This window comes from Strix aluco, chromosome 6, assembly GCF_031877795.1.
Source record: "Strix aluco isolate bStrAlu1 chromosome 6, bStrAlu1.hap1, whole genome shotgun sequence".
Lineage (NCBI taxonomy): Eukaryota > Metazoa > Chordata > Aves > Strigiformes > Strigidae > Strix > Strix aluco.
In genome coordinates, this window is record NC_133936.1 from 40,600,621 (window position 1) to 40,614,951 (window position 14,331).

At 44.2% G+C, this 14,331-nt stretch overlaps 1 protein-coding gene across 1 annotated transcript in view; it reads right to left on the minus strand.

Annotated features, from left to right (window-relative positions):
* The window catches only part of ABCA12 (ATP binding cassette subfamily A member 12), a 113,852-nt gene that overhangs the window by 63,140 nt on the left and 36,381 nt on the right, over positions 1–14,331 (minus strand). The window contains exons 4-6 of the mRNA XM_074829975.1: positions 4,323–4,470; positions 1,560–1,648; positions 23–132 (exon numbers count right to left, since the gene is read on the minus strand). Of these exons, the coding sequence (XP_074686076.1) occupies positions 23–132; positions 1,560–1,648; positions 4,323–4,470 (347 nt within the window). The remainder of the gene's footprint in view (positions 1–22; positions 133–1,559; positions 1,649–4,322; positions 4,471–14,331) is intronic.

Here is a 14,331-nt window from a genome sequence, read left to right on the forward strand (position 1 = left end):
GCTATTATGCAAACAGACTTACCTTCCCAAAATTGAGGGTTTTGTTGAACATGTTGATGCTGGATGTCAAGTTGGATGGTGATGAAATATTCCGAAGGGTATTTTCTCCATGAGATACCAAATCCCCAAATGCTGCAATACAGTTTGAAACACTGTATTTTACTTAATGTCTTTTAACCTCTTTGCTACATCAACCATGACACAGGATAGCCGACTACAGCTTTGGGCATGCCATCGTTGTTAATTTGTTTCCAAAGGTACAGCCAATGGCATCCTGTAATTACTTGCTTAAGGATTTTTTCTGATGTAATTAAACCCTGGATTACATTATTTCCTTCTGGAACTTTTTTGAATTAAATGCATTTAACTATCAGCTTGCAGTTCAACATTAATTTCCACCTCTTTTCTCCAGTCCTGCAGCTCCCCCATGCAGGAAGAGAGATGGGTAGCCTTACAAGGAAGCCCACATCAGCTCAAGCTGATAGCCCTGTCAGGGAGAACTCTCTAGGTGTCTTTGGCACCAGTGGGTGGTACTCGTTATTCAGAAACAGCTCTGACAGACTTGGAGCACTGCTGCCCGCTATACACGGTGGCATGCTGCCAGGTCCCCAGCTGACACACACCAAAGCCAACACTTGCACTGTGCTGCACTCCGAAAACAACACAGCTCACTGAAACCAAAGGAGCTATGACAGTTTACACCAGCAGAAGCTATGACCTATGATTTTTATTATTTTTTTTTTTAATAAGATGTAGAGCCGAGTTCCTCCCTGACCATCCGTGGCCATCAACATGAGTTGATAGTTCCCAAAACTGTTCATTGAGTAATTTTTTTTTCCCCACGCCTCTGTGTTCAGTCCCTTTTGTGTTCTGCCTTTTTCTGCCTGTACACCAAAGAGTGAGCGCATTGGCAGGAATGCTAAATGGAACAGTGAACGGCTGGGGCAGAACAGTCACAGAATGCAAATCTGTAATCATTCATTTGACCGTGAGCTCCCTGGAGAAAGGACTATCCATCATGATGGCTTGCGGACAGTACTAGCCATTACCATCAATAAATAATAATTGTAATGATTTTATGGAAAATTTAAGTCTGAAAGTTCCTTCAGGAAAGAGAATCACATCAGAGGAGAACATCAGCAACAATAAATATTCACTGTGGCACAGAAGAAGACTTATTTGCTGGATAACTGTGAATAAAAAATACATTTGAAAAAAATCATAAGCTGTTTATGGACAATTTGTGGGCAGTAAAAGGGCAATATTCCATAAATAGCCAGGTCTTTAATTAATGTCCAAACAGTCTGTGATCTCGCATTGCTCCTGTGAAGCGCAACAATTTAATTCTGGTTTCTTGGCCAAATTCCAAAAGTCTTTTCTACAGATAGTTACTTGTAATTATTCCCAAGAATTTACACTAATGTGATGGCCATGGTCACGTGCCTGTATAGAACACATAAATCATTTTAGCAGAGCTCTAAGAATTGCATCTCTGTCCAGAGAGCTTCAGAAAATCAGCCTTTAAAGACCAGAACTTTGCAAAGCAGTGAATAACCTACCCAGTGAAGCCTTTCTGCTATTAGGAACCTCTGCACTCCGTGGTGATGGATGGCTGTCCTTGGCCACACTGGATGAGCTCCTCTGCTTACTGGGGGAAGGAAGAAAAACAAGAAGAAAAAGAAAAAGGAATTAAAAAAAGAAAGAAGACAGCTGTAACACATTGTTTCTTATGATTGAGCTTACACTTAACTACTGCATGATTCAGAATGGGTCTATAGCTGGATTTCACAGCAGGTGTGTTGAAACCCGGGTTGTGCAAAATTCTGGTTCCTTCTAGAGGCCTGTCATGTATTTTGGGGAAGCACACTGCAGTGCTCTTGGACATGAAACAGATGGAGGGGACCGGATTCATGCCTGCTCTGCAGGGACACCAAGGACAGGCAAGGCTTGACATATGTATTTGGTCAAATCTTAAACAAATTCCCACTTCTGGAAAGAAGGCCTCATTGTATCAAGTCCTGTTCTGCCCTCCAACAACATATGCTCAGCAGAAGAAACAGTGTAGTACTTCATGGCACTGTTAATGGCACTTGGACTGAGCAGAGAGGCCTTGATGTTAGCTGGAGCAGCTCTAAGCTGTAACAGTAGGTTGCATGCCCCAACCAAGAAATCCTTCAAGACATCAGGACCTTACTTCATCCTTCCCAAACATTTCACTACAAGGGAAAAGAAAGGGTGGAAGATGTTGGTGTTGAGTTCAGTTTTTATATGTAGTTCCCTTTTATTAAGGGAAATCTCAAGTGACCATCTTGCACACCTTGGTAAATGCTTCTAAGGAACAGAATCAAAGATGAGAACCTTGACCATTTTCTCTGCTGGCCACTGATAAGACACAGTTTTGGGGCAAGTTATAAAACAGTTTAATAAGAGCTTCAGTGAGCTGCACAATGAGAGGACAAAAAAACCCCACTCTGGGTTAGCTGAATATTGCAAACTCTAGAATATTATGCAATAATATATACAGACCGTGAAGGGCCGCAGCTCAAATATGTTCCCTTTATGACAAACTCACCCATTGTGATTCTGCTCCTGGGGCAGAGCTGCATCTATTCATGTCGACTTCTGGAGCTTTCCCCTACCCAGTCAGCCCTCTGCTGAGGTTTTATACTCTGCTGTATCCTGCTAGGTTTGCTGTGACTTCTTAATAGTTGAGTGTTTTTTCTTGTAGAATACAATATATTTCTAAAGCTGGCATTGACCACACAAGGGTAGGTATACCCATATAGTTGTGTGATACTTCACACAGCCAACTTTTAGCATCAGTAGTGGTCGAGATGCTTATTAATGACTCATGTGACTTGAGCTATAGTTCGGCCAAATCCTTTGATTTTCAGTTGGCAGGAAAAAACAGTTATTTCCTAAACAGCTGTACAGAAACCAAAACCAGAAAACAAGTAGGATTTGTCGCTATTGAAACCCATGGAAGGCCTCCAGCTTTGGAGCTAAAAGTTCCCATTTCTTCCTTTCAATACCCCAAATTAACCATTGTTTAACATGCCCAGGGAAAAACAATGACACTGAGGAAACGAGTGAAGAGCTGTGAATCTAGGCATTCAGTCTCTGTGCGGCACTGCCCTCTTCTGCTGTGTGACCTTGAATTTGATTAGGATTCACCTTGTGTAACTTCAGTCATCCAGACTCCTTCTAGCCAATGGAGAGATCCTGGCCACTAACTTGGCCCAGGAAATGCCAGTCCCTCTGCACTGACTACGGAGGGCTCTTGAGGAGCCACCAACCCCAGAATCCCCCTCCTCCCTGCTGGGCTCTCTGGTGGAAAGCATGGGGCCTGCCTTATCTCTTCAGACTCTCAAACTCAGGCCAAGGGGGGTTTTGAGACTCTGACATAGCCACTATGGAGCAGCCTCTCACCTGAAAGCAAAGATGAGCAACCAGGGTCCTTGTAAGCAAGACACCCAGATTTTCAGCTTTTCATTAACCAGCCAGGCCACAGAGTAGCATGTTCCGCAGGGGTGTGCCAGAACTGGGCAGCCAAGATGTAGAAGCAACCCTGGCTGGCATGTCTCAAAGCAAATGCTACTTGGCTTCAACTGGAACATCAATGAAATTGAAATGCCTTCACTGAACATTTAATAATTTCAACAAACTGACATTCCAATAAAACATGCCCAGCCAGCTCCATGCTGCAAATCTAAATGCTTTTGTGGGAAAAAAATGTTTCTTCATTTTCATCTGTTACCCAATCTGTTTGATGACTTGCAGAGAGGACAGCCATTCTGGTTGGCACCTGGAGGATCTGCTGAAAGAGCTGAAAGTCCAGAACTAGACTTCTTCAAAGTATGTCAAACTAGAGCTTTTGGGGAACATTTGCCACTTCCACCCAAAGTGTCCTGAACCGATCACCAGAGTGGCAGATCAGCATGCTGGGCTGCTCTTGGTGCAAGTCTTATCCACTGACACCCTGCAGGACCTGACCCACAATCACGCAAAAATGTTTCTTTGATCTGATCTGGGTGAGCAGAAGCATTTTGCTCAGGGACTAAAATTCTCTTCTACTATCAAGCCTGGATCAACTGACATTACTGTCCCTAATATATATACATTTTTAAAGTGTCCCATGTTGCAGCCCACAATCTCATTTCTAAGTGTTCAGATATCTGAGACTATATGTGTTATAACAGATATCTGAGAGATATCTGCTGTGGACACACTTGCACATACAGACATGCATGTCTGCTCCCTCCACCTCAAAGGAAGTTTTGCTTTACAGCTTGCAACACCCAGATACATTCCGATTCCCTTACAGTCTGAGAGATGAGATGTCATTAAGTCTTGGCAGCAGATCTTCTGGTGTGTATGGTGTGCCTTTACATCTGGCATCTGAATCACACAGCACGGTTTGCAGGAATGGGAAGAAGCCTGCACTAGGAAGGTTTCTGGGTGCAAGATAACCTGGAGGACGAGGAGAGAGAAAATGCTATTATTATGCGGACGTGCACTTTTTTGCTATGTGTTTCTATGAGTACGTGCTATTTTCTCTTCACAAACCACAGGACTGATTCTGTTTTACTGAGGCTCTTTTACTCCACCCTGGCAGCGTTATCTGACAAATACCACTAGAAAAGCACCTTCTCAACACTGACAAAGCCACAAAAGGCTATTTTAATAAGAAAACGAGTCAAGCTATTAGTTGATAAGATACCTGTTGGTCCTGAACCAACTGCAGATTTCCCCCCTCCGCTCCAAAAAACAGGCAAGAAGTGACAAAAGCACACCAGGTTTATGATATCGTAATTCCGCCTTTAAAAAATAAAATAGAATAAAAGTAGGCACATGGCCAGAGTAACCTGAAGCACCCATAAGAGCACATTCTCCAGGGCTTGGTTGGATCAGTTTTTATGCAAAGCCACAATCTTCAGTTTCAAGCCAGGTTGTTCAAGCAGGGCTCTGTCTCAGCCTTTACCACAGGAAGGGGCAACGGATCTAGGACCAGACAACTTCCTTTGCTTTGTGTGCAGACCTGCCCAGCGAAGGGAGAAGACCAATCTATCACAACCACCCCCTCCGTGTCTCCTGCCACCTCAGAGCAGCTCTGGTACCATCTGCTTGGTGACCTGTGATGCTGGCAGACAGCACTGAGGGGTGAGATGTATGTCCCTGTCTCCCCTTTCTGCATACACAGAGTGGACCTGAGCAATTAGAGATTTCAGTATTTTATGTGCCACTTGCCCCATGCTGCTTACTGCCAGCCCACAGAGTTCACCGGCTGCTTTTCCTCTCAGTGACAAATGCTCTAATAAATCTCAGAACTCTTTTGCTGGATCACAGCAACATATTATTTAAAATAATCATTTGGAAAATTACCTGGCAAAGGACATTGCCATTATTTCTACTATGGAAAGCAGCCAGATTTACAAAAGGCCTACAGGCAGGCTTGTGGTAATTGATTACCTTGCTCTTTAGTCTCCAAAGTCGACCTGTGACTCTCACCCAGGCACAGCTTTATCTCTAACCCCTCCAACAAGGACACTGTACTACATTTGTACTACATTTATTAATTATAGTAGTGGTCAAAAACCAGATGTTCCCAAAGGGGATGGCAGTGCTAGGCAAAGTACACAGCTGTCGGTCTCCTTGAAGGAGACTTGACTTTCCTGAGCTTTCCTCAGCATAGTTGGTCACAGCCCATGAGTGTACACAGCATTTTTGGGTCAAAATGCAAAAGCTCATGGTTTAGCACAGGAGTTCAGGACAGATAGCAACCAGTACAGAGGACTGCTGAGACCTGCAGAGTCAAAGGCACCCATTCTGAGTTGATGCTGTGATTCTCTTGTACACCTCAGCAGAGAGCTACCCTAGAAAATTAAAGGAGGTACCCTGCCAGAGGAGAAGGCTACCTGCTGTTGGACGCTCCCCCAACACTCACCACATCCCCCAGGCCACCAGCAGTTACGCAGTGGGTTGAGCCAGCTCCTGGTAATCACAGAGCACCAAGGAGAGTAAAAGATCTCTCTTGTCCCTGCAGGCAGTCCTTCTGGTGTTGGGGCCAACAGACCAAACATATGGCACTCTAAAGGTGTTGAAGTGTAATTAAGTCTGCTGCCCATGAGGGAAACTTTAATCTGGAATCATCTTGTGTGAATATCCCTGCCATGTCTGAGACATCTGAGATCACCAATTACAACCTTGCAAAATGGCGTTCTGCACACACTGGCATTTTTCTCCCATCTTCCTTCTTATCTTCCGCGCCCTCATTCCCATACAGGAAATTCAGTCACACGCCAGTCCAAAAATGCACACCACTTTATCAGTGTCTCTACCAAAATGAAGCTTCAAAGATGTGGGAAGCCATGAGGTTTTAGATGGAGAGCATACCGCAATGAAGTGAAACAGGTAGGAGCTAGGAGGGAAACAGCTCCACCCTCCACTGCCATCCACATCTACCAACAACAACCAGGGCCAGGAACTAAGCTCATGTCTCTTAGCAGATCTGGAGCAGCTGAAGCTGTGTAACTCCTCTCTGGACAGCAGAGTGAGGAACACGAGGGGGCTGGAAGCTTGGGGAGCACTGGTATCGCACAGAGACATGCAGGATGTTTACACAGAGAATTATGCAAGAGATCCTGATGAATCCAAAGCAGAGGAAGACACTTCCTTAAGATATAACTAGCAATAAAAAATTTAAAAATTGGACTCAAAGATGGTACACTTTGAACTAAGTGGACAATTAAACAATCAGTTGCTGTATTACAAGTGAGGTGTACAGCATAAGAACATGGTGATAATATCAGTTCTTTCTTTTCTTTTGAAACAGCAGCCTGAAAAACAAAAAGACAGGAATTCATGACCTGAAGTTTGAAAGTGCTGCTACTCGTGGTGGTGGCATGATGCCTGTGAAGACATCATTGGCCCAGTGTGATTGAGGTATTCGGTGAGGCTCTGCCAACTGGCATCAGATGTTGAGCAGTTTGCTGGCACCTGGATACAGCCATGAGGCCTGACCCATCACTGAGTCACTGCAGGTGTGAATCCATGTAACCCCACGATGTTCTTGGCACAAAAGCAGTGGCAATGCCAGAGAGGACTTTTCTGGAAGAGGCCTGGACTCTAACAGCACTTACTGATTAAGGAAGTTTTTCAAGAAAGACCATGATAGCAAAATCTGAAATGTCAGGGCCAAATTCCCATTTGGTGGAAGTTAGACCTATGCTGGTTTTTAACCCTGAGTACCTAGCACAGCCGTGCTCTGTGTCAAGCACACAAATAACACACAGGCTTATCTGTCAGGATGAAATGAATTGTTACGTTGACTCTGCTGTGCCTGCATTGATGAGATCTCCACCGACCCCCAAAAAAGTTTAAAGACCTGATTCAGATGCAGGTACCCCTTTCGCAGACATGTACCACTGGGACGTGAATCCCCCCCTTGCTTTCCCGCGTGGCAAGCTAATGATGCTGAAGGAGCCACACTGTGCACACTGCCTTCTTTACACACTGCCACCACCAAGCCAAGAACAGGGTGGCCAGGCTGGTGTGACAGGTCTGTCACTCCCAGATAACAAACAGTCAACCCCATCACCATCAGAACCACTAAGCACTTGTCCCCCTGTTCATACTGCTTTGAAAGTCATGTCCTTCAGGGGCCACAGAGGCCAATAATTTAATTTAACAGATGCTGAGCAGCGCAGCCACAGGAAGCTCAGCTTCTGACTATGCTTCCTCTGGCTGGTGTGCCCGAGATGAGAGCAGAGCCAGAGCGTAAGGCACTGTGCAGGAAGCACGGCTGATTTGGGAGTCCAAGCGCCAGAGAAACATGGCGTAGCCTCAGAGTTCTTTCTTGTAACTCCCTCTCATCCTGCAAAGGAAGGAATTTACAGATGAGAAGGTGAGTCAGGAGATTAATGCACTCCCTGCTCCATCCTCCCGCCCTCCATGCACTTGCTCGTGGTAAGGAGACGTGACTCCACGGAGCCACACGGGCTGCTCTGCCCACACACATAAATTCATTATGTGTGTCGGCCCGGTATGCCACTGCAAGGACGGCCAGGGAGGAAGCTGGCTCCTGACTCCCTTCAGGTGCTTCAGGAGACATTCATAACTACCTGTCCCTCCCTTGGCTGAGATTTATCCAACACGTCAGCTACATTAGTACACAACATAAGCACTAGCTATAAAGCATTATTGAAGGAAAGTTGTAAACGCTCTGCAAATTTTAAAGGACAGTCTTTTGATGGAGATAGTTTTGCAATCTGAAGCATAACACTTACCACCACTAGTGACTTTTGTAGTATTTCTACTGTTGGCAATACCTTCAGTCTTCCACATGCTGCAGAAGGCAGCTCCTTCTCCCACTGAAGGGAGCAATGCCATATCCAAGGAATATGGATTTCCCTAGCCCTGTATTCCCCAGCTTCATGATCCCACATCACACAATAGAACAGATCCACAACACATGACATAATTTTTCATTCTGCTCACTGCCTATAGCTTTAAAAGTCTTAATTTCCTAAAACTACACTTACCTTTGGAGGGTTCCACTACAGTGTCTATGAGCCAAGAGGGAGAGATCACTGCACCCACTGCTGCCCCGTGTCTGAGATGAGAGGTCACCCTAGCATATTTCTGGTCAAATTGACTCGTCTGCCACCAAAATCTGAGCCCAGATCCTGTTAGCAAAGACTGACTTCTGGGTTTGCCAGCAGCAGAATCCCAAGCACAGAGGCTTTTGTTGTCCCCTCTCACTGTGAGTTTGATTTTCTATCATCATTGAAAGAAGGGCACTGAACCTGAAGAAAACAAGACAGGCATCCCAAAGGGCAGAAGAGGGCAAGGGCTCAGTGCTGCATGGGCTGGCTGGTTCTCCCTGCTCAGTAGCATCTAGCTAGGCCAGCCACATCTCCAAGAGCTGAAAAGAAATAAGGCATGCAGAGCAGTAATAATAAACACAAGATGCCTACAATACATGCATGCCACTGGAAATTCTGGCATTTCCACATTTGCTTTCATTTGGAATAAAATGAAGAAAATTAATTTCTCTTACTTTCCTGAATGTTGTAAATTCCAACATACTTCCCTTCAACTTGGGCAAAACATTTTGTTTTCTTCGGGTAAAGGTGCTTGGTATAATAATGATGAAAAATGTCAGGCTAATAATAAATGTCATACAAGAATGACGAAAATTACTATTTCACTATGATCTATGGGATTAATTGAAATTGACTGAAATGTTTTAAATCTAAATGGGCTATGTTTTACGTTGCCACATTGATTTTGCTGCTTTCATCGCCCTGAGGTTTCAGGCATTTGCATTAGCTGAGTGCAACCATTCACTTCAAGGAATTGGGTGTTTCAGTGGACTGTAGGCACAGCACCATTAACGCAGCCCCTGGTGCCAACCCCTTCAGCCTGAGGCAGTGAGGCTGCCTGCCCCAAAGGAGGCAAGTGCTGAGAGGATAGCAGCCATTACTATCCATACCAGAGCAAAGGAAAGTAAATTGGTAGTATTTTCAGGTTATCAATTCAGTACAGGTTACACTCTGGTTTATATCAGCCAGTGGTGTCTTGTGTAAAATAGCAACCAGTTCACTCAGTGTGCTGCTAAGCACCTGCCTTTCCCTCAGTTCTCCAGTCCCAGCTCTGCTGCTCTGAGACATGAACTATACTGCAGCCCTATCATTTGAACATGCAAATCCCCTTCGATATAATGGAGCTACGCAGACCATATCTTTTGCTTTCAAAATATCACCCATGCACTCCCTTTTCTGTCCACACTGTATTTCTGGATTCAGGGCTTCCTCCCTAGCTCTGCCATCCATCCTGCAAAACCAGACAAAATCTATATTCCATTTTATTCATACCAAAGACACGGGATTTCCATTACGAATGGCTACTTCTTAGATAAATTTGGGTACACTAACTGTATTTTCTTCCTCCTTTACCATTAATTTAAAAAGGAATGCTGAGTTTTTCTGTTTTCTATCCACCTGTAGTTTACTGTCATATTGTTACCACTCCTTGGGCACGAAAAAATTCTCTTTGGCTTCAGATTTCACACACTCTGATACTGCATATACTTTATGCATTAAGTCCTTCCATATTCCTTCCATAGTTGATAAAAAACCCATACAAATCTCAACTCCCCCACTGGTGAATTAAAGGCATTAATATGAGCAAATGACTTCATTAGGAAGTATTATGTTTAATTGAAAATGCATTCAATCATTGCTAAATCACACAAAGAGACTTAATAACTGGGACTCTTCAGCAAAAAAAAAAAAAAAAAAAAGATGGCCAAAAACCAGTTTGATAGAGAAATAAATAAAATCATGATCAGTGATGCAGAGGGTGAGTAAATGACCATCCCTCACAACACAGGGACAATGAATCACAACAAGATCATGAGGTAGCAGGCAAAGGGACAGAAAGTACCTTTTTTTAACAAATACCAAAATGTTGTGGAACTCACTGCCACAGGGTGATGTATGCTGAAAAGTAGACATTCATTTAAAAAAGAATTAGACAAAGTCTCAAAAATAGATTTGTCAGTGGCTATTAAATATGACCACTTGGATTCAACCTCTTCAGCTTCTGGCTGAAGAAACCTTAAAAGTATCAAGATTTTTCTAGTAGAGGGAACACTCTGTGCTTTGCATTCCTACTCACTCTCTCAATCATCCCAGAGCAGCAGCAGGGGGTCTAACCCAAGTGGCAATTCTGACCGTTTATCAGCTGTGATTTATATTTTTCTGAGAAGTCACAGAATACACAATGAAATTATTTACTGCTGTTGTGATCTACTCCAACTTTCTAAGCACAATGTTTTAACTATATTGTGTATACACAACCTTTTTACTTCCTGTCTAGTCTTTCCCAGTCATGCAGCATTGCTTTAAACTTTATTCCTTTGCTTTGTTAACAACAACTTACACTGCCTACCTTTTGCAGAAGGTTTTATAATAATGCTCGGACTTTTGATCTCTCTCCAAAAACTAAACCTAATCATCAAATCTACAGGATAAGTTTAATTTTGAAGCTGGATTTTTTTACACACGTGGAGAATGGTCCAAATAGTTGGCTGGCCTATCTCTTGATCTATAAAAAGACAGTATTTAACTGCCATGCCCCATGTATTGCTGTGACATGGTGACATTTATGCACTCTGAAACTCACATCTGACCTCGAAGCTGAAGAAAGGGATGTGGATGTTCCTAGTTACCTAGGTCTTTAGTGGGAGCAGGACCAGAAGGCAAACGCCAGCTGAGCCTTTCCTTTATCATTTTCACACCTGCAAGATCAATGCCCACACAAGTCCCAGAGTTGTTGCAAAAAAAAAAAAAAAATAGGGGGTGGGGGGGATGATAGTAGGCGTTACAGTTCCTGGCAGTACAGCCTAAATCTTGTTCAGTGTGTCCAAAGCCCATAGCACAGTAGTGATTAGCCCTACTGATTTTAATGGGATTACTCAGACTTCAGGTTAAACACATTCTTAAGAGCTGTGCTGGATCAGAGTTAATGGTTCAGTATTGCACTCCCTATTGCACTATCCCTACGCTGTTGCCTTTCATATCACAGAGCCCATATTTAAAACCACTCTGGAGCCAGCAGGTGATTTCTTCCACTCTGTTTTGGCCAGCCAGCAGAACTGCCATTTACCTCCGCAATTTCACCTGTTGAGCAGACAACACTGAAAGAAGAGATTCCCTGAGCTTACGCCCAAGTTGTAAGACACCAAACAGTCTCAGTATTTAACGTATCAGAGTAATTTTTGTTCCTCTGCAAGCCTCTATCACTGCTGTATGTTAGGACAGGTTCATGCTGCAAGGTGGCACACAGTAAGCTCGAATACACACGGTGCAATGTACTGCCAGCACAGGCCCGGATGGCTCGCAGCGCGGGGAAACCTGCCAGCTGGGCCCCGCACCACACGGTAACTATGATGATCTGGTGTTAGCCCAAGTCTCACTGGAGCACACACACTCCCCCTCTGCCTTCCTATTATGCTTTAAGGGGTGTCATGTCATCCTTGGCCACCTTCTTTCCCTCAATTCTACTTTGATTATTATTTTTTTTTATTTCCCCATACAAATCTTTATGTAACAAAAAGATGTTGTGATCATCTATTGCACATACATCAGTTCACCTGCGTACCACATAGCCTTCCCTGATTTACAAGTCACACCCCATTACCCAGCTCCTGTTTTCTGAAATGAAAGCTCAGCAGGACCCCAGATAACTCCATTCAACCCCTCAGGACACTCAGAGTGGCTAGGGGAGAATCAAGAACTTGCATTTTTCATCTCTACAGCAACAGCATCCTTGTTTTATTGAGTGTCCCAATAACAGGATGTCCTCAGTTGTCTGCCTACAACAGTGAGATTGAAGCAGCAGACAACTCACTATGAGACTCCTCCCTGTGTTGGTGGCCTCAGTGGAGGATGCATTTCATTGCCTAATTTTTCCCTCAAGCATTTCGCGCTCTGCAAATAAGACCAGCCCAGAGCAGACAGCATCTACTTCCATGCTTATTAAGACTAGGCGAGCTAGTTTTGCTCGCCCACAGACCTTCACCTTCCACCTCCTTATTTAATAAATTAAAAATCAGGACTTGAATCCGAATGCTTTGGGTTCACGTACTGATCAGGGAGATCAGAAAGATGAGAGAGCATAAGAATTGCAAAGGATCAGGTGTGAAGTGAGGAGAAAGAACCCCCAAACCAAACACAAAGAACAAAGGAGGGGAGATGGAAACCTTCTAAGAGGTATTGCAAATTCAGGTCAAGATGGGGAAATAACAGAGCTGATGTCTGCACGGCAGGGCAGAGCTGATGAGGAGGGGTCGCACTGGAGGTGGACGGCATTGGGGAGGGATGCTCCACTGCGTGAAGCACAAACACACCAAGAGAAAGGAGGAACTGTACACTAGCCCTTTTCCTATGGGGCTTTTTAAGCAATATTTAATGCAGATAAGGCTAACTTGGCCTTGCTGTAATACCACCAACTTGCTCTTGTACATATGAGCAGCAGAGCACTGCACAAACAGGACCTAAGAAGAATCATAACATTTCCCAGCTAGAATCTGGAACCTAAAAGCCTAAATCCATATCTGCACAAAAGCTGTGTTTACTAAACCAATGTCTTTCAATGCTGAGTGCCTCCAGGTAGTCTCCAGAGTCCAGGTTTAGATTCTTTAAACAAAAGTGACCTCCTTTCCAGAAACACAGACATCAACAACTGCCAACTCCAGTGCAAGTCAAACTGTCCAGCACCTCTGGAAAAATACTAGGTCCCGGCATTTGGATTCAGATGCTTCAGGAAGTCAATTAGGATTAAGTGACTGCCCCAAGGCCCTGTTGTAATTCAGTGGGGAAGAAAAAATACTGGTAACTCAGGAGTTCCTGCCTCCAACTCTAAACATCCTTCAGTCACATCTCACAAGGTGGAAGAGTCCGTAAAAAGAAATGGAGGTGTGGAGATTCATGAAAAGGGAGGCATTATAAACATCACAGCACTCTGTTTAGGCTGGGGCTCTCTGAGCTAAGTGGAAGCTTCAGCAAGTTGCAGGGAACTGTATGGATGGGCACTGCTTATGTATGTGAGGAGATCAGTGTATATGTCTACTCCAGCAAATGTGGGGATAATTAATATAAGTCATACTCCACTTCAGCACTGTTTCAATGAAACAGTGTCATATGGCAGTCTGCTCCCTGGCACAATGGCAGCACAACAAAATGAAACAAAAAAAAGTTCATACCAAAGTAAGGATGTTTAAGCAGGTACCTGATGAGGCTATTTTGCTAATCATGCTGCAGTTAAGCACAAAAATCTGGTGTTGGGCTGTGAAGAAGAGGGGAGAAAACAGACAGAAAAGAAGGGGAGGAAAATGAAGCAATGTAAAGGAAAAGGAGGAGTGGGACTGCTCCATCACAGGCAAATGGTGAAAGAGAGCTGGGAGTCTGATGTGTGCTTGTCTGTATACATTGTAGGTTGAACCCTTGGGGTGGATTATGTCTTGCATAAATATCCATGACTTACGCAAATGGATGGAGTGGCCTGTGTAGCTGAGCCACCATCTCAACTCCCTGTAATTAGCATGGGAACCTACTAGTTTTTCCACACTACTGGGAAAAGAGATGAGTTCAGATCCTTCCAACTATGAAGCGAATTCCTTTAAAGCGCAAGCATCTTTTCAGAGCTTTCTCCTCTCCAGGGTGGTATCTCAGAGGAAGTACAGTGCTGTGGCCCCACTTACTCCATGCCATCTGATCTCACATGTGGCTGCCACAGCCACCGCTCACCGGGAGAGCTAACCCAGCT